Source organism: Cervus canadensis, chromosome 11 (assembly GCF_019320065.1).
Source record: "Cervus canadensis isolate Bull #8, Minnesota chromosome 11, ASM1932006v1, whole genome shotgun sequence".
Classification (NCBI taxonomy): domain Eukaryota; kingdom Metazoa; phylum Chordata; class Mammalia; order Artiodactyla; family Cervidae; genus Cervus; species Cervus canadensis.
Window position 1 is genome coordinate 35,891,415 of NC_057396.1, and position 20,925 is coordinate 35,912,339.

The 20,925-nt window shown below is 42.4% G+C and overlaps 2 protein-coding genes across 13 annotated transcripts in view; one reads left to right on the forward strand and one right to left on the reverse strand.

Annotated features, from left to right (window-relative positions):
* Positions 1-8,406, forward strand: part of BTBD10 (BTB domain containing 10) — a 70,156-nt gene extending 61,750 nt beyond the window's left edge. For all 5 annotated transcript variants that reach the window (XM_043480995.1, XM_043480994.1, XM_043480996.1 and 2 more), the window contains 3 exons: positions 619-816; positions 3,235-3,345; positions 7,292-8,406. In XM_043480995.1, coding sequence (XP_043336930.1) covers positions 619-816; positions 3,235-3,345; positions 7,292-7,602 — 620 coding nt within the window. In that variant the 3' untranslated portion in view covers positions 7,603-8,406. The remainder of the gene's footprint in view (positions 1-618; positions 817-3,234; positions 3,346-7,291) is intronic.
* A 437-nt stretch (positions 8,407-8,843) lies between these two features.
* The window catches only part of ARNTL (aryl hydrocarbon receptor nuclear translocator like), a 108,769-nt gene continuing 96,687 nt past the window's right edge, over positions 8,844-20,925 (reverse strand). For 4 of the 8 annotated variants that reach the window (XM_043480986.1, XM_043480984.1, XM_043480985.1 and 1 more), the window contains 6 exons: positions 20,397-20,547; positions 19,496-19,584; positions 17,866-17,989; positions 15,023-15,116; positions 10,809-10,911; positions 8,845-9,826 (listed from right to left, as the gene is read on the reverse strand). In XM_043480986.1, the coding sequence (XP_043336921.1) occupies positions 9,666-9,826; positions 10,809-10,911; positions 15,023-15,116; positions 17,866-17,989; positions 19,496-19,584; positions 20,397-20,547 (722 nt within the window). In that variant the 3' untranslated portion in view covers positions 8,845-9,665. Of the gene's footprint in view, positions 9,827-10,808; positions 10,912-15,022; positions 15,117-17,865; positions 17,990-19,495; positions 19,585-20,396; positions 20,548-20,925 lie in introns of all 8 variants that reach the window. The other 4 variants (XM_043480991.1, XM_043480992.1, XM_043480989.1 and 1 more) reach the window with 3 other exon arrangements.

Here is a 20,925-nt window from a genome sequence, read left to right on the forward strand (position 1 = left end):
TTGCCATTTCCTTCTCCAGTGGTAATTCCTGTACCATGCTGTATTTTGGTTGACCTTTTGCCATCCTTACTCCAAAGTCAAGTGACCCTTTTCATCTCAGTCTGCTTCCTACACAGTAATATCAATGTTGTTTGTAAATAATTTTCTGAGAAAGAAAATGTGGGAAGTGGACTATGGGGACTATTTTATTTCATACGGATAATCTGCAAAAATATCCTTAGAATATACCTTAAAATATAACTGCGTACATTGATTGAAGACAAAATGATGTAGTAAAAAATACCCTGGACTGCGAATAGAGTCATGGAGGGTGGATTTAATTCTGATTTTGAAAATTAGTTTTGTAACCTTAGGCAGATTGCTTCATGATGTGTAAAGTGAAGAGGCTTTTGTTGGATGACTTTAATTGGCCCTTCTTGCTGTAAGATTCTGCAGTTCCATAAGAACTCTTTCTGAGAAAAGTTTTAGTGACTAAAGAATAGCCATTATATTATCTACAGGGTCCCGAAGTAGATGCTGAACTAATGTGGTGTTTTGTTTATCTGTTTGTAGTTTCTGCTCTTCTTTTACTTCTCAGTCACCCCTAAAGTGAAGTTATTTTTGTGGGTTTTATTTCAGGTGCCCTAATGCATGAGTTGTCAAATGATGGTGCTCGCAGACAGTTTGAGTTTTACTTGGAAGAAATGATCCTGCCTCTCATGGTAGCCAGTGCCCAGAGTGGGGAACGTGAATGCCACATAGTGGTGCTTACAGATGATGATGTAGTTGATTGGGATGAAGAGTATCCACCACAGATGGGAGAAGAATATTCACAAAGTATGTACTGTGGCATATTTTCTGTCTCTTAAATCACCACAGATTTTCTTTTTATCATTTATAATCTTTATTAAAGGACAGTTTTTATAAAGAAAGTTTTCTGAACTTTTTCTTATACCAGGAGTGGACAAAACTACAGCCTGTGGGCCAAATCCAGCCTTTTGCCTGTTTTTATAAATAAAGTTTCATGTATTGTCTATGGCTGCTTTCGCGCTACAATAGCTGAGATGAGTAGTTGGAATGAAGACCGCATGGCTAGCAAAGCCCAAAGTATTTACTATATGGCCCTTTACAGAAAAAGTGTATTCACCCATATCATGCACAGAAGTGGTTTGCTCTTTGTTGAGTATCCAGACCTTAGTTTTTTTTTTGTTTTTTGTTTTTTTCATTTAGAAGCATCTAAGAGAAATAGATCCTGGAATAGTAGATAATGAAAAATAAAGCTGTCTTTTATAGAGATGAATTTTTATTTGTATATAAAATGAGAAGCTGCAACTCACTGATTACAAAGATGACTTTAAGTCCTAAGACATTCCTTTTTTATTGTCACATGTGTTCTTGGAGAATACATGACCCTTCTGAAAGCTTTGTGGAACTTTAGGTATTTTTGGTCAAAACAGCACATCTTGAGCAGCAGTGACTTTTTTCTTACTGTACTTCTAAACTTCTAATTAGAACCTTTTGATTTTTTTTTTTTTCTGTTAGCAAGTGTATCTCATATTGATTTTGTTTGTTTGAATGTTTGTTTTTTGGTGAGCCCAATATAGTATTTTTGAACAGTTCCATAGATTTAGAAAAAATTACAGATAAAAGAATGATTCAAGAACAGGATTATATGAAGTATTAGAACCCTTTAAGCTCTGGTTTTTCCATTTTATTTACCCTTTTCTAAAAATAAAACAGACTTCCAAGTGGTATGCTTTTCTAATTTTAATTCTAAAGATTTTCAGATGATTATTTTAACACAGACTATGGTAGTACTTTTCAGAATTTACATTGAGACATTTTCTTTGCATGATACACTTGAATGAGTACTGTGATTCTTTTGTGGACAGTTGCAGTAATAAAATGTTGCTGTTTCCTCATTCCTAGGCTTTTTGCTGACCATGGTTTTCTATAATATGTGGAATAAAATGTTGAGCTTTAGTTTCAGAAAGTTTGACTTCAAGAGAGGAGGGCCAACCATAGAGCACAGAAAGGACTTTATAGTGATAGAGGAATAATATTAGACCTGGCTTTTCCTTTTTAGTTATTGAGCTTTTCATTTCAGTATTTTTTGGTTTGTTTGGTTTTTTGTTTGTTTGTTTGTTTGTTTCTTTTCTTGAACTTTGAAGTTTAAAAGGACTAGAAACATTTTTACTTAATTTGTCTAAATATGTTTCATTTTGTGCCAAAATGTTCCAACCTAAAGAAGATAACATTTGAGGAGACAAGAGATAGCCTATCTCTTCAGGCTGATTTTGCTAAGAGTGACATACACCACCCATTCTGAAATGTCAAAAAATCTTTATCTTAAAATAACAGTAATCTTAAGGATGTAGTAATAATCACAACTTTTACCCCATGAGTAGCTTCTGTATACGTTTTTTCCCTTTATTGGCTCTTAAACCAGCATGTTTGGTTTGTGAGTGTGTTTTTCTTTTTTTGAAAAAACCTTTGCAGTTCACCTTTTAAGGGAGATAACTCCACCTGAGAGAGAGAAGGCGAGGAAGGTCCATCAGTCTAACTCCCTGAAGTGCCCAGCACATTTGGAAGACTCAACATGTTGTCAGTGGAGTGTCTGTCCTTTGCAAAACCAGTTTGCTCTAAACAGACTAACCTAGGCAGAACATGCTCGAATCTGCCATTTTTAACATCAGTATTAAATGGGGCTGTTCGCCTGAATGGAAAACAGTTTGTGGGGAGGGTCTTTGCCTTTTGGGGGAATTATTAATAGTTGCTCAATCCATGAAATGTAAGATGTATCCATTTTGTACTTTCTGACAAGGCAGTTTTTTCCCCTCCAGATGAGGCCTTGTAGGCATCCTGGCAAAGTCTTTTACTTTGCCTGCTTGATAATGATGTGATACTGATACCTTTTTTTTTTATTCTCTTTATTTGAAGAAATTGGGGCAGACCCCATTCTAGTAAGTCTGTGTATGATATATCTTTCAGAAGGAGAGTCTTCCTATGGATTGGGTTATCTGATTGGTTATTAAAGCTTTTCTTGTTTCATCTTATGTAGACATTTGCTTCTATATTAACTGTACTGAATTGTCCTGTCATGTTGGCTAGTCATCCTTTGGCATCACTGCATCCATTATTTGGGCTTTTAGGGTTGTCAGACCCCTTTGATGATCAAGATAAATAAGCTTAAGTCAGTCATCTCTTAAGTACTTTGATTTTAATAAGAAAATATTTTTGTCTCTTTGTTTCCAGTTATTTATAGCACAAAATTATATAGATTTTTCAAGTACATTGAAAACAGAGATGTGGCCAAATCAGTTTTGAAGGAGAGGGGTCTTAAGAAGATTAGACTGGGAATAGAAGGTAAGCTTTTTTTTTTTTATTAATTATCTTTTGGAACTAGCAAGGTTTAAAAGCTGGATCCCATTGAGATTATATTTTGAATACTTCGAGAAAATTTCAAATGATTACTGAATGCTCATACGGTAAACACATAAATAACAAAAGTCAGCTTTCTTTATCTAAGACGAAAAATAGAAGGCCCTTAAAAATGAGTATTTATTCTATAAGATTCTCTAGCAATATAGAGATATGAATTTGTCTTTTCTGCCATCACCCTACTTAATGCATTTTTTACTAAGCCCATGTAGTGTGTTTGGCACACGTGTGTATACTCCCGTAAGATTGACAGGACTCTTTGCCTAATAGTAATTGTGATCATAGCCCAACAGAACTAAAATCTAGTACTTTTTTGAAAATTCATGTAAAAACTGGTGGTGGTGGTTTAGCCACTAATTTTCCAAGATTTTACCTGGAAAATCCTATGGTCAGAGGAGCCCTGCAGGTTACAGTCCATGGGTCGCAAGAGTCGGACACGACTGAGCAACTACACCACCAGCACCACTCTTTACATGAATTTTCAAAAAGTTTTAGATTTTAGTTGTTGGGCTTTGATCACAATTACTATAGCTTACTAGTGTCTTAAGGTATGATAATAGTGAGCTTATTTTCAAATTGAATTGACTGTCCATGTACTTCATCTTACTTAAAAAGCAATCTAAAAGGTTTGCATATACTTTGTGATTTAAATGAATTTATACAGATGCTACCTCAGATCCTTCTTTTATTTTAAAGTGCCCTTACTCTTCCTTGGCATATCATAGCCTAGGGTAATGAGTAAAGGTTCTGTAGCCGGATTGCTTATGTTCAAAGCCTATGATTTAATAGCTGTATGACCTTGGACAAGGCACTTTACTTCCTTTTGCCTTTGTTTTCTCATCTAAAATGAGAGTATTAATAAGTACTTTATAGGGTTACTGTGAGTGTAGAATGAGTTAATCCATGAAGAACACTTTAAATAGGGCCTAGGACATAGTTCATGGGGTTCTCAAGGCAAGAATACTGAAGTGGTTTGCCATTCCCTTCTCCAGTGGGCCACATTCTGTCAGACCTCTCCACCATGACCCGACTGTCTTGGGTGGCCCCACATGGCGTGGCATAGTTTCATTGAGTTAGACACGACTGTGGTCCTGTGATCAGTTTGGCTAGTTTTCTGTGATTATGGTTTTAGTGTGTCTGCCCTCATGTCCTCTCGCAACACCTACCGTCTTACTTGGGTTTCTCTTACCTCGGACGTGGGGTATCTCTTCACGGCTGCTCCAGCAAAGCGCAGCCGCTGCTCCTTACCTTGGACGAGGGGTATCGCATTGGAAGGACTGATGCTGAAGCTGAAACTCCAATACTTTGGCCACCTCATGCGAAGAGTTGACTCATTGGAAAAGACCCTGATGCTGGGAGGGATTGGGGGCAGGAGGAGAAGGGGGCAACAGAGGATGAGATGGCTGGATGGCATCACCGACTCGATGGGCATGAGTCTGAGTAAACTCCGGGAGTTGGTGATGGACAGGGAGGCCTGGCGTGCTGCGATTCATGGGGTTGCAAAGAGTCGGACACGACTGAGTGACTGAACTGAACTGAGCACATAGTTTCTGTGTTTGTGATGGTGACAGCAAAGATGACGGTGTTCAGATCAGTGATCAGATGAGCTGTTGGAGATGATGGAGATGATGTCCTGAGATATACAGGGAAGAATGACCAGAAATGAGGTCTTTGCAGGAAGGGGAGGGGAGGAATCTTGGGGTTTAAAAAGAGGGCACATTAGCTTCACCAGTATATGTCCTCTTCTGTTATTTTGTAAACAGTGAGTTTTAGCTGCTTGGTTTCAAAGCTAAAGAGACTGTAACTGGAAGGGGAATTACTTTAGCAGGCCCCTAACAGTTATTTGAACTGATAACAAGTGGGTTGGAACTATGTTTAAAAAAGCCTGATACACTGTGCTAAGGAGTATGGACCTTCCCCTTTAAGCATGAGGAAACCATTGGTAGTTCTAAAGCAAGGATGTAATATGATTATACTTGTGTTAAGAGTGGTGATTCATTGCGGAGAAGAGATTGGAATACAATGAGATGGGAATTTAAAGACTTTCTAGTAGTCCTGGAGCAATCAGGGACAAGGGAATAGAGAAAAGGAAACCTTTCTGACCTCTAGAGCTGCCCTTCAGATGGTAATTGGAAGTATGAAACGAAGAAGAAGACATTCTATACAAGGTCTTTAGAAGGTGTTTAGTCCTGCTTGCCCCTGTGCCTCCCTCACCTCAACTCCCCCCTCCCCCCACACACACGCACATGCACGCACACACACACACACTGCACACATGGCTAAATATACTAGCTGCCAGTGATGCCTGCATAACAAACTCCTATGCAGGAATCCTTAATTGAACCCTTACTATGTGAGGCCTGTTTTTTTTTTTTCTGATTTTAACTGTGGCCCATAGGCCAAATCCAGCTTACTACCTGTTTTTTATAAATCAAGTTTTCTTGTAACATAGACATACTCATTAATTTTATGTGTTGTCTGTGGCTGATTTCATTTTATTATGGCATAGTTGAATAGGTGTGATAAAGACCATATGGCCCACACGCCTGAAGTATTTACTGTCTGGCCCTTTACAGAACATGTTTGCGAGTACTTGGTCTAAACTAGCAATTCATGCTAGTAGGAAAGAGAAGGAACTTGTGATAGCATCTAAGGAAAGTATATCTTTAGAGAAACTGCCGAACTGGTAAATGACTGAAATATTCCCAAGACTGGGATGGTTGTTACCAGTTGTTAGTCTCCAGTGACTACCATCTAAGAGAGGAAAGATGTATAATTACCAGGGAAAGCTGTGTCTACTGAAAAAAAAAAAAAGTTGCACAACCTGGAAGTTGAGAATTATGTTTTATTTAGTGGCCTTACTGTCAGTTGTAGCCTTGGATATAGCCTCTCAGACAGCTCTGAGAAGCTGTTCCAAGGAGGTAGGGGAGGAGCTGGGATATGTAGGAGTTTTTGCTGGGAGAAGAGAAAAAAATGATCGAAAGGTTACTGCTAATCACAAAAGGCAGACAGCTCAAGTATTGATTTTAGTGCCTCTCTACCTTTGGGGAAATGCAGGAGTCTGGGCTTGTTGAAATTATTCCTTTGATACACATCTTAACAATCTAGGGCTATTTTTCCACCCTGAATTCCCCTCAGGGGCACCCTTGGGTCGGGGGTGGGCTGCAGGGGCTGATGACTTGATGGCCACAACATTTCTATTTACTGAAATGGCAGGCAACTTTTTTTTTTGTCTATGCTACTTTGGAATTGCCAGTCTGAATGAACTTGATTGTTCAGAGTAGTAACATTTAAATGATATAGAGATTAAAATATTGGCTTTGCTGACCTAGACACAGAAATACCTGCAATCGGTGAAGCTGGAAATCACTGCAGCTTCTTGCCACTTGAACAGTAAAAAGGAAAGAAAAATCCCAAAATGATGTAAGGATGAGATTTAGGTTTAAAGAAAGTAGAAAACATATGGCAGTAAATTGCAGGCCCTGAGGCCAAATAATTGTGTGAAGGGAAGGGATCAGGGATATCAAGGGTGCACAACCAGAGCCCATGATGCACTAGGTTACCTCCCGTTGTATTAGGGACCCAGCCCCACCATGCTTTCTGAAAGTTTTTCTGGTGGTTGGTGGGAGGTTTTGTGAATTATATCAGTAGGATTTCAATTTCTTGCTGTTTGAACTAATGATCAAAGAGAATATTGGTTTCCTTCTTTGTTTTAATCTGTTTGTTCAAGAACTATAGTAACCCTCTTTAGGTTAAACTGAATGAGGAATGTGGGGACCTGTGTGTGTGTGTGTGTGCGCGTGCGTGCGTGTGCATGTGTGTATACCTGTGTGCATGTACATCCTGTTTTTAAAACCTTTCTCTCCTTTAGGTTATCCTACCTACAAAGAAAAAGTAAAGAAAAGGCCTGGGGGCCGCCCTGAAGTGATTTACAACTATGTCCAAAGACCCTTTATTCGAATGTCTTGGGAGAAGGAAGAAGGAAAGAGCCGGCATGTAGACTTTCAGTGTGTGAAGAGTAAATCTATCACCAATCTTGCTGCCGCTGCCGCAGACATTCCCCAGGACCAGCTGGTAGTCATGCATCCGACTCCACAAGTGGATGAGCTGGATATTCTACCCATCCACGCCCCTTCTGGCAACAATGACCTCGATCCCGACGCACAGAATCCGATGCTGTGACAGTGATGTTCCTTGAAACCATAGCATGCTACTCTTCACAGTGACGCTGCACTCTCCTCATCCTGCACTGCGAGGCCACTCTCTTCATTGTGAGATGCACAGAACGATGTTTAGGATATTGCAGTGTAGGCTTTTTTTTAAAGACCAAAGGTAGCTGAATGGTTTTTTAAATGAGTACAACTCTAGCATCTTGAGGTTCCAGTTATATAAATGTATTTGTTTACTAGTAGGTTTGTGAAATTGGTTCTTTGTATGGGGGATAGTCCTTTTTCACACATCTAGATCTTTCCAGAAGTGGTGGAAATTGGCAGCTGGGGTACTTTGTCTAGATATTCATCACACCCCAGATAAATTGTAGAATATTATATAGTTGCACTTTATAAATGGTGGTTAAGTGGAACTGTTCAAGCCATTTTTATAGTTGTGATGCACAATATAATTTAAATAAGTGCTTCTATCAAAGTATTCCTTCAGTAAAATGTGTATAGTTTGCTGCCCATGATGAGCAAAAAATGAGTATCACTGGGCTTATTTGAATGATGAGGATGAGATTCAACCATATCTTATCAGTTATCTCAGTGCCGTTTTCATCCTTTTCAAGTGAGTCACATGCAGAGAGTGTGAACATCAGAGGTGGGTTATTATCCGGTCTGCCTTACCCTTAATCTGTTCACAGATATTTATTTACTAATGATTTTTTTTTTTTGAAAGTTATGGGATAGGCAAATGAAGTGTTTGCTCTTCATTTACTAAATGATTGTAAACTTGTTTTTCATCAAAATAAAATTCCATTGTTTTAATGTTTCTGATCTTTATAAGCATCTTGACCAGATTTTCAGTCTCATATTTTGCAGATTTCCTGTCTTATTGGTGTCAGTATAATTAGAAACCAGGAAGTAGCTCAAGGAACTCCAGTTTGACATGTGTGATGAGGCACTTATATTCTCCAATAACTATAAAATACACTATAAATCCAAAACATCATTAGAGCTGAAAAGGGAATATTTTCTAGTGCAACCTGATACGAAGATAAAATACTTTTACTAGGTTCTGTAGTAACCTTAAGTTTCAGAGCCAAATTCTGATACTAGTTCAGTGCTTTCTTCATTATACTGTGCTGTTCTACCTAGCAAATTGTTCATGCATACGTTTTTGTTTTGTTTTTTAATATTCTGTGACTCAGTTCAAGAAAAATCCAGAAGTATTTAGATGCTTTTTCAGTCTGGGGTCACTTAATGTTTGAAGCCAAACAACTGGTAGTAGAGAGGAGTTGTATTAGAGAAGCCAGTTTGTTCTGTCTAATCTTGAGTTTGTAATTTCAGAGGTCTTGACGTTTGTGTTTAAGCAGTAATATCTTTGTTCTCACAGAAACTAAAATTACAGTACAGCTAAACAAGTGACAAAGGAAAATTATGTATGTCCTAGAATTTTTATGAAGACCAGAAGGGCACTGTAAATGTTTTTGGTGTGGATCATCCGTAAAACACCCATCATGGAAAATCAATGATCTAGCCCTATAGCATTTTTTCCTTAATTATTTGAAATGTGAACAATATTTATAGAACAAGGGAAACATTTATTAAAAATATTTAACTAATACATTATACTTTAACCCATATTTATAGTAAAGGATTCTTACAAGGAAGAATAAACGGTTTTATGATACAATTAGTATAAGAAATATCCACATGGGGAACTTCTTTGTAGTGTAAAAACACCATACATCTGAAATGACCATTTGCATATAAAAGCTACCAATGATGCTTCTGTGCACAATGATTAAAAAATTCAACACAAACAGAATCCAAAATATACAATTAACGCAAGCTATCCACAGCTAGCCCAATAATCAATGATGAGGAAACACTGGAGCAGGCTTTAGTTCCACTTTGTCTGAAGTTACACATAGTTAAGATTGACTTGTATCAATGGCTCTGAGATGGCTTTTATGAAGACAGTACATAAAAGCTGTTCTCTCCTTATCCAGTAAGCTTCACAGACTGTATAACTCCATCAGTAATGCACTTTGATACTGTAGCTGTCGCCAAAGCAACATATAGTGTTTACAGCGGCCATGGCAAGTCGCTAAAGTCAACAGGGCCACCAAGCCCAGCATCTGCTTCCAAGAGGCTCATTATGACAGCCATTGCTGCTTCATCATTACTGGGACTACTTGAGCCTTGATCGTTGTCTATCATGTCTATGCCTATGTGAGGGTTTTCACCTGTGGGAGGAGATAAAGACTGGTAAGTGATACCAAAGCATGGTTAACTTTAGTAAGCAGTTCCTAAGTACACTTTTAATAAGAAAGTTAAACTTAACAGTAGGGCAAGAAGGCTGCTTTGCCTTTTTTTTTTTTTTTTAATATTCGTGTTTTTCAAATGGAAGACCCAACTGTTTAAGAAGGAACGACTTAAAATTCAATAAAGATTAAAAGTATGAGTTGACCTCATTTTAATATTCTGAGATAACCAGTTATAAGGAGGGAATTATAGAAGGAAAACCATGCAGGAGACCCCGGTTCGATTCCTGGGTTAGGAAGATCCACTGCAGAAGGGAGAGGCTACCCACTCCAGTATTCCTGGGCTTCCCTTGTGACTCAGCTGGTAAAGAATCCGCTTGCAATGCAGGAGACCTGAGTTCGATCCCTGGGTTGGGAGGATCCCCTGGAGAAGGGAGGGCTACCCACTCCAGTATCTGGCCTAGAGAATTCCATGGACTATATAGTCCACGGGGTCGCAAAGAGTCGGACATGACTGAGTGACTTTCAGAGATTAAGGGGAAAAGATCTAGAAAGAGAAGTAGAGAAAAAGATTGGTAGTGTGGGAGAAGCAAACTCTTCATTGCTTGGTGACTTTCAATACCCTCTGAAATGCTTTTTGATCACCCTTTTAGGTTCTGTCTGAACCTCCATGAGCTCTCCGTCTGAAGAGATTATGTTCCACACATAATCCTACACATAATGGGAGAAAGCCTGTGTCCAGGCTACTGGAAACCCCTCTTGAATTCCAGAGACACACCTGGACCCCCACCAGAACCCAACCATTAAACTTAACTTTATAGTAAAGATTTAAATAAATTTTAAACCTTTACTTTGTTCTTAACAAGTTTACCTAGAACTGATTTGTATGTTCAGTTCTTAAAACTGATATCATGCCAGATGTTTTTGGCAAGCTCACTGCAATAGAGATAATAATGCTACTTACCAAGAATAGAAGAACTATCAGAATATGGATAACCTGGATTCTCCTGAGCCTGCCCTGGTAGTAGGCCACTGGAAGGAATGTCTGGAGTCCCTCCATTTAAAATCTACAAACAAAAGTGAAGTTTTCGTGTCATCAACAGTTTCAATTGGTATTTTATGCAGTGTCACCAAGAAAATGAATTGTGTTGAAAAGAGGAAGGTGAGGAGAAAAAGCTTCAGGTGGTTTTGGTTTCTTACTGGATGATTTCATACCAGAGACTATTAGGAATGGTCACAGTGAGGAGAAAATCTCTCCCCCAAACCAGTATCCTCTTTACTGGATTCAGCCCACACAAGCAATTTAAAGGCCGAATAAAATCCTTAGAGCACTCATTACCTTGGATCATGCTGTTCACATGGTCCTCTAAGGCCAAGGACTAAATCTCAATGAACTCAGGTGGGCAGGGCCCTCCCCTGTAAGGGAGTAAGATTCCTTACAGCAACAGATACTGCTGAACAATCAGTAAGGAAGGGTTGTTATACTGGGAAGAGACACAGCTTTGAGGAGTCACAAATGAACAACAAAACACTAGAAGTTCATCATCATTAGTTGTCCCACAGGGGCCTACATTAGTAACCAGTAGTTTAAGCTCTGAGAGAGGCTACTGAGAAATACTGAATATTATTACCACTCCTCAGTAGAAGAACTCTTGTCTTTCCTCAACTGTCTACCCCCTTCACCCTCCCATGTCCGATTCTCACAGAAAAGCACCTCTGAGAAGTATCTGGATGTGGGTGAGGAAACAGTTTGGTAGCATCTAGATTTCAGGAGAGGCAGTGATTCCAGGCCTTGCCAATAGATGGCATTACAACTTTATCTCCACAGTTCAACTTTCTGAAAAAGTGCTGAAAAACTTTACACTCTAAAAACGATTAGGGACTCCAAAGAACTTTTGTTTATATAGGCTATACTTAACAGTATTACTATATCTGAAGTTAAAACCACTAAAAATTATATTAAACTCATTACACATGAACATGAATAGCATTTTAATGAAAATATTTTCCAAAATAAAAGTTGGAAGTATCATTTTATATATATATATATATATATTTATTTATTTTGCAAGTTGAATGTCTAGCTTAACAGAATTTAATTAAGATTCTCACTTGCTTCTCCATTCAATCTGTTTAGATAGGCTGTCTGAAGTACATATCTGAAGAAAATCTGACCTCTCATTAACAGGCAGTTGGAAAAGGGAGGTACTTCAATGGCCTTTTCAAATGACCATGGTATTCTTCTTTGATATTACATCAGAACTCAGCAGGTGGAGGTTTCTTAAAGATAAGGCACAATGTGGAATCTGAAACCATATCAATGAAATTTTGGTACTCTGTAAAAATCCATTGGTATATATTGGTATTTGGGATGGATCTTTTTTACCTTCGCACGATTCTGAAATATATTGGTCATTTGGAAAATACTGGTTTACTGAGTTATGCAGATCTTCCAAATGTTGACACACTTCATTATATAACATTAAAACATCACCACTGTTAATATTATCTATGATCAGAAATATCTTAAGTTTTGGCAAGCAGTCGAGCTCAATGTAGCAGATACAAGTTTTCCCCCAAATTCTAACTTTTGCTTGAAAGCTAAAATGTTATCACTTGTCAGTTGTTTTTCCTTGAAGTTGCAGGTTCACTCATTTTCAAGAAAATATATACTAAATACCCAAGTCTGAAAAACCGTAGTTTGCAATAGTAAAAATGGTGTCCTGTGAAAAAAGTGATTGGTTCAGTTTAAAACTTAAACCGTCACACAAGTGCTTTTTCTTGAGACAACCATCATACTTTGTGTGCAGCATAAGTGCTTTAAGCACATGTCTCATTCTGTAACTATTAAAAAGATTTACTCAAGGATTTTATAAAATTATTTTACTGCTTTATTAAGGACATTCTTAAATGAAACTGGCTTAAATTTATTGTTTTTTTATTGCGAGTATATGGTGGTGAAATACAGTGACTGTCAGTACAGTTTGGTGCTTACAGACTTGATTTTTTTTGCAAAAGCACCAGCAGTTTTATACAACATTGCTTTTGCACTGTCAGTTCACATAACAGCACAATCACAAAAAACTTTTAGCATTGCTATGAAAATACTTTTGACCACACACACCCCTGAAAAGATTCCCCTCTCCATTACCCCCACCAGAAGACCACAGATGATGTTCAGGGAACTTTGGCTTTATCCAACCCTGCCTTGGTGCCTCTGGATGTCCAGAATCGCCTGGAATCTGAAGCTCCCTAACCTTCCCACTTTTAGCTTGACAGTAATTAAAACAACTGGCAGGCTAAATGACTCATTTTTGGACCTGCCAAGTTTGAAAGTGACTGGGAAGTGTTGGGACCCCGGGGCCACCTTTACTCTCGTGACTTTGGTATACTACTTAATGCTATCTTTTTAAACTCTGTCTTGTTTAGATGCCCGTCTTATAAGTTCTGCTGCTGCTGACTCAGAATACATTCAGAATTTCTTCTCAGATCCACTTTTATAAGCCCAAAGAAGGAAACATTTTCCATAAATGCCTCAAAAATACTTGGGCTCTGTGATGTACAATATACATTCAGATCTCTGGCAGTTGTTGGTGTGAAAAGAATCAGAAGTCAAGAGACCTGAATTTAGTTTGGGGCCATACTTATTAAATTCTGGGCTAGTCATATACCATTTGGTAGCCTGGATTTTGCCACCTATGAGGCTGTGAGAATAAAATGAGAGACTGTATATGAAAGTTGTCTGAATAATATTTAAGCACTGAAGTGATGACCTTCCAAAATAGAATAGTGGGATTCTTGGTAATACCAGAAAGTCAAGTGCCTACAAGTTGGATTGAGACCCAGAGAAAAGGATACCACACTAAGACGGCGGATCCAGTATGGAAGAAGGACCTAGCAGTATAACAAAACACGGCTGAGAGCTCAGCCTGTGAGCAGTGGGGAGGGCTGTGCCCAGGCCAGACTTCATCTACGGATGCTATGCTCAAGTCATTACCAACCAGGCACTTCCACATACATTCTCTCATAACAGGACTTCATGTGCAAAGATGCTGGCTGCCCTAGCCTATTATTAGCCTCATTATAGAGAAATCAAGGGCTTAAAAAATTATACAAGGCCACACACCAGTGCATGGCAAAGGCAGGCTTCAAACCCAGGTCTCTCTTCCAAATGTGCTCTTCCCCATTAATGGCTTTCAAACCTTTTTCCAAATAAAAATTTTTATGGAAGACACACATCATAAAACAGAAATAAAGCTACCCTGGTAGAAGCAGGAGTCCTGACCTTATCTTTCTCATCAGCTGGCCCCCTCCCCAGCCCCTACCTGGCAGCACCACAGCTCCTGGTAACCTGAGCCTCTAAGAAGCCAAGTTTTGAAAACCCATGCCCTGCTTTTGATACAGTGTGTGCCTTAGGAGTCCAATCTGGGTAAATTCTTTCTCTGTGTCTATGTTTTGGGAGATAGGGGAAAGAAGACTTTATGTCTCAAGATGCTGGCCATCTGGGTCATCCTAACCTATGTTAACATCAGACATTATAAATAGATTTATGATTTACAATTAACATTGGCCTAGGCTTACAAATTCTCAGCTCCAAAAATGAAAACAGATTATTGGCTTCTGAGACCATAGTGTAGTCTTCTGGTCAGTTCTTCATTAGGGCTGGCAACAGATCAACTACTTGTACTTAACGCTGTCCCATCAGAGAAAACCAGGCAGATCCCTAAGCATTCCGCAGCTGCACCGGCATGACTTGCCTTCCAAAGCACCGCCGGTACCACTCTCTCCAGGGCCTGCGCTCGACACTAATGATACTTTCTCCCTTGAAGATTCCTGGCAGAGAATAGGTAGTTTTACAGACCGGGGAATCCTTCCTTCATGGGAGCTCTTGAATTCTTCCTTCCATGCAATGGACTAACAGCTCTCCAATCCTTACAGTCTCTTTCCGCCTGCCTCTGCTCACACGGGATAAACCCTCTAAGGATGTCAGCAAGCCTCCCTAGTCCACTGGGGTGCTTTGGGCCTCACCTAACACAGATGCAGTTACTTCAAGGAGGAAAAAAGGGTCCTACTTGTTTCAGCAACCACAATTACATACTCCCACTTCCAGTATTTCAGAACTTGGGCAAGAGCTCTCTACATGAAGAAGGGCCTTAGTCTAAGAGTCATCAGCCCTACCTTCTTGCCTCCTGGAGAAGAGGCATCAGGGGGAGGTGTACTTGTGATGTTCAATGGGCTGGAGCCACAGCTGGAAGGCGATGACCCTCTTATCCTGTCAGAGAAAAGAGGAGTTAGTTACATTGCCTTTCCTTTTTTTCAGTGGAGTGTGTGTGTTTTGAAGAGGGATGGAGGTGAGAAGATCTAGAATAGGGATTGGCAAGCCTTCAGTAAAGGGTAGGAGAGTAATTATTTCAGGCTCTGTAGGCTATATGGCCTCTGTCACAACTACTGAACTCTGCCACTATAGCTGGAAAAAAAAAAAGCCAAGACCATATGCAAATGAATGGGTGTAGCTGTGTTCCGATAAAACTTTATGTATAGGTGATAGGCTGGATTTATCCCATTGGCACCGGATCTAGAAAATCCTGGAGGCAAGCTTATCACTGACAAAGCCCTTGGATTAAGGTTTAGATTTCAGGTTTGTGAATTTCAAGTAGGTGGCCCATTTCCTCACAGCCAGATCTCAGAGTGGATTGGTAGAACTTTCGAAGTCCAACCTGTATCTCTGATAGATGAACTAGACTCCACAGCAAATGATTTATCCTCTAGCCCACAAACACTGCTTAGCTAGTGAATCTCAGAAGGAGGGTGCTGGGGCAGCTCAGCCACGCCTAGAAACTAGTCTTGCAGGCATAGTCGTCATCGTCTAAGGAAACAGGTGATGAAAAACGGGTTCAAGCCCTTCTCAGCTAGCTTATTTCTCAGCATAGTAGGTTTAGAGAGGCAAAGACTTAGAATATAAATCCACATAAACTCTTGTCAAGCTGAAGAACCTCAGGAAGGGAAAGCATGACGGGGCACCACAGCTAGAGGATAAGGGAGACTTGAGTGGCAGCTGTGACTACCAGGCTCTTAGCACCTACATGGATGAATGAATGCAGCTTCTGGGTGACCCTGGGACCCCTCCACTGCCCAGGAGACTTGGCTCTTTGGCTGTACTGCCTAGTTCTGTAATTTCTGAGTAAACAAGATCTCCCCCCACCCCCGCCCCGGACCATAAGCTCCTCAAAGGCAGGATACAACTATACACCAGGTATTCTTCACTCACACAGATGACTACTAATTGCTTATAGAAAAAATTATTGAATGTCTCCTACTTTTCCCTACCTACATCTGTGGAACCACTATTGCCCCAGTTTCCCTATCTTGGAATTGCCTTTTCATCATTACTTATTTCATCTTCAATATCTAGTCCTTAAATTACTGATTTCTCTTTTCAACACAATTATCACTCTAGAGTGGGCCTCATTTTGAGTCATTAGGCATGCTCACCTTCATCTCTTCCTATTCCAATCCAACTTTGAGGCTTATTAACACACATTGCTCAGCACTCTACAATGCACGGGGTCTTAACATTTTCTTCCAGTCTCAACTTCTCAGCATCATTTCTTAGAATTCTTAGGACTCTCCCATCACAGCTCTGTGGTTCTTTCCTACAAAGAAGCTGCCCAGGCACGTGGCCTGCTTTTTTGTTTTAATCCTGAATATGCCATTCACATGCCCACTCGAGCACATGGCTGTCTTTTTTAGAAGGAATGTACACCTTCATCACAAAACGCAGCTAAAGCCAAGTTCAAACCCTTCCTCCCTTGTTTGCTTCTGCCCAAGGAATCTTCGTTTTTGCTTTTATCATGAAGAAAATAGGCTTCGCAAAGATTCAAGGGCTGTTTTATACTATTCTTGGATGGTTTCAAGCAAAGCACTGGGTATGCACACAGTGGCTGATCAGCACATTATCACTGCACACCGCCCCACCCACATCTCCTTCCTGAAACAGACTGAAGCAGCCACATCCGTCCTTCCTGAAGGGCTGGAACAGAACTGTGTTACCCACTGGGATAAGAGCCCCTCTGCGGCCAATTAGAAAACAAGGCCAGCTTCCAGTTCTCCTCAGAGAATCAATCCAGTGGCAGCAGGGATCCTTTGATTATGTCCCATTAAGTTTGCATTCCCAAGGACCTGGTTTCTACCCTCTCCATTCTCTAAATTCAAATGGACTTATAATTACTGCTTCCCACTCAATGACTGCTCTTAAAGACTTAGGTTTAATTAACAATTTTTGAGCACTCACCACTTGTCAGTTTCTGTCGCTACATGACACCACATGTCAGTTCTAGGAACTTTCCTGAGTTCTCTCACAGTCCTAGAGCAATCTGGGGGAGACAGATAATTGCCTTCCTTTTATGGTTTAAGTCAACAGAGTCCAAGAAGTTGAGTGACTCTCCTGAACAGAGGCCCAGGACTCAGGTAAACTACTTGAGCTTCTCCTCTTTCATATGGAAAAGAAGGCCCACCCACGCAAGTTTCTATTAGGAGCTGATTAGCTTGGCCTCTATTACTAATCCTAGGCAGCTTTTTGACCGGAAGTGTTAGGCTGGGATCATGGCAGTTCACGGCTCTGCTTCTGCAGTCCTGTGATGTCAGCGCTCATCTATCCGCTGGGAAGCTCCTTGGGTCCTACACAAAGTAATAAGAAAGCTGGGCCTCCCAGAGTTCCCTTTAGCGCTGACCTATTCAGGTTCAGCTTCTTTATTTAAAGGCACTTCTTCTTAATCCCGACACTCCTGACATTTTGGACTGAAAAATTCTCTCTCGGGGGCAGGGGTTGGGAGGGCTGTCCAGCGTACTGCAGGATGTTTAGCAAGCAGCATCCCTGTCCTCTCTCCCCTGGATGTTTAGCAGCAACCTCCCACTCAGCTGTGACAACCAGAAATGTCTCCAGACATCAACAAATCGTCCCCCTGGGGGCAAAATGCCACAGCATGAACACTGGTTTAAGGGAACAGCTAGGTGTTACTTGCCTGTGGATTTCCATGATTTCTTCAGCAATCATGCGACCTATTTTTCCTGCCCCAGCCCTGGTTCCCCCTGGAATCCCTGGAACAGTGGGGTGGGTCCTCTTCGGGCCACCTACAACAGAGGAATCTGAGAGTGGGAAAGGGGAAAACCGAGGGAGAAGACGCCATTACGTGTTGAATTAAAACCAGTTCTTCCCATGATCCACTTGAAGTTCAACCTTAGGGTTGTGCCCGGAGGACATGAGAGCCATGGCTTTTCAGGAAAGGGCATTCCAACAGGAAAAAGCTCACGTTTCCTTCCAGGATCAGACATGCTGATACATAGCCTCTAATTACTCATGCATGCCACATACATTTACTGAACGCCATTGTGCTGCAGGCCAGGGGCACAGAGATTAAGTCCGCATACCTGCCCTCAAGGAGCTCACAGTCTAAGGGGGAAGACACGTAAGACAGACAAGGGCTGGAGCGCACTGTGCTAAGTCTGGCAGGGCGGCACCAGGCGTCCGGGGCCAGGTGCCACTTCCTGGAGGAGACTAACTCTGAGCTGGGTCTCGTGAGAGGGGCACGTATCAGAGGGGCAGAGAGGAAAGGAAGGGAAAGCGTTCTGGGCACAGCCGCTGGTGTACACCAGAGCCCCGAGGAGGGCACAGCATGGGAGATGACGCCAAGAAACTCAGTGCGGTGATGGTGGAGGAGTAAGTGAGCGATGAAACAGAGAAGCAGCTACCAGCCGGACCAGGAAGGGCCTGGGACGCCACGCTAACAGATTTGAGCTGTACCCACAGGGGATAAGCAGCGCCAGAGGACCAACTCAGACGCAGGTCACTGAGGTCACCGCACAGCGAACTGCAGTGGGGGACGGGGCACAGAGTGGGGAGCGTGAGACGAGGGCTGGGGAGTTACCTGCAGTAATCCAGCCAACAGATGGGGAAGGTGGCAATGGGGAGGTTTAAAGGTAGAAGGGGCAGGATTTCGTGTTTCCATGTAATGGGAGAGAGGTAGGAGTCATGGTTTCTGGCTTAACCAACCAGGTTGGGGGTGGGGGGGCTGCTGTTATGCGGAAAAACGACGTGGACGTGCGGAGTTATAGGTGCCTCCTTTGGGACTCCAGGAGGCAGCTGGAGGAACAGGCCTGGAGGGAGCGAATGTAGGATTCATCGACGAAGAGATGAGGACTGAAGCCATGCAAGCGGCAGCAGGCCCAGGAAGGAGTCGGGGGCACAGAGCGGCGGCCAAGGCCGGGTTGGGGGAGGAGGCCCAGCACGGCTCACCCCGCGGTGCTGACAGACACCCTCCTCCCACCTCAGGAGCCAGTGGCCGTGACCGAAGAGCCCTTCACATCACAGCTGCTGGGCAACACCGTGGAGGACAGCACACACAGCAAGGCGCTGGCCATTTCACGAGCTTCCGGGGTCCAGGCAGCCTCAGGAAAGGCAAAACCAAGTTCCCAGTATTTCAAGCTCAACAGAGAAAGTGAGATGGCAGGGTCCTTAGTGATCACTCCCGCGAGGCCCCCCCTCCTTGTTCCACAGAATATGGCGGCCGGGGAGCCCAAACATGGGGGAGGGGGGTGGTGGCCACAAGCAGCTCCTCACGGGCAAGCCCCAGCGCCCCGGTGGCACATAGTTACCTTCTCCAGAGGGCAGCATGCTGTCCATGCTGTGGGGGGACGCTGTGAGCTGCGGGAAGCTGGGGTCCCCGCCTTCCAGGACGTTGGCTCTGTGAACATCCCAGCAACAAGGAAACGTGAGTCAGGCCCGCCCAGAACTGTGCACCTTTCACCTTGGCCAAGGTGTCCGGTGTCCACTCTGGACCTGGACAGGCCAGAAAACCAAGTGTCTGAGTGGCTCAGTGGGTCTCCTCGCTGTCAGAGGACACGGCGGAGAGTGTCCGGGGCTCCGGCCTTCCTAGCACACGCAGGGTGTGGTCCAGCGGGGGTGGTGATGCAGCAGCCACTGCCGCTGCCACGAGGCTCCTCTCCAGGCAGCCGGCAAGGCACCGACCCCAGCCCCTCAGTCAGCTCTACCTACGGGTGGGGGGTTGCACATCACCAGGAAGGAGATGAGGGGAGCAGGCGGCAGGGTGGGGGCCTTCCCTTCCCTGCTCGCCCAGCAGGTGGCAGCGGTGAGTGCTCAGGCCACCAGCCTGGGGGGCACAGATCCCCACCCCTCCTCCGCCCAGGCCCGTATGGGCTGGTGAGCCTTTCAAGGGTTATCAACCCTTCCCTCCATAGCGACACCACTGGATGCCAGGCCTGCAGAACTCAAAGGCTGGCTGCTTTGTCGGGAAGGAAAGGCTGCTGTCTCCGCGAGCCTTTCCAGCAGCTGGGGGCCTGAGAGTTCTGAGTACTGAAGCGTGTCCTTTGTGAGCCACCTTCTGGCTTCTGCCAGTCCTGAGGCTTCACAGGATATTAGCAAGATGACAATAAAGGATGGGATACTGGTTGTTGCCTGTATCCTCTTTCCCAGGTAAGGGGCCCAAGGCATTTCTCCTTGAAGCAAGGGAGCTTCTGAAATAGGAAAGACACTTACAAAACAACGGTGTTGGTGGAGACAATGTACTCTACTTCCTTGGTCCAAGGGTTCATGAAACTGAACCACCGACTCCGTAGTGTGATGAAAGAACCATCTTTGATTTTAAACTTGTAGCAATTAGTGGTAATTTTTTCTCTTGTCTGTAAAACTGATAATACAAAGAAACCATGAACATTATTGTTCCCTCAGAACAATGCATTAAACTAACCAAATCCTAAATGTGCTCAGGCTCCAAGGCCATCCCCTCTTTAATAAGCCATGGGAGGTGGCACCTCAGAGAAGAGGATGTTTCTGAGAGCCTGATTCTGAGCCTTCCAATTTGGTTGTGAACCTGTCACTGTTCTTCAGAGTATATGAATGAAGGAAATAATAGTGCATTCTAGACATTTAACTGGATTCATCTATGACGTGAACGCCACACAAGAAGGCACGATCCACAGGGACCATGTTATCTCCCCACCACAAAGCCGGATGTCCAGAGGACATCCGGATTCAGACAGCATCTCACCCATGGAAACCTCATTCT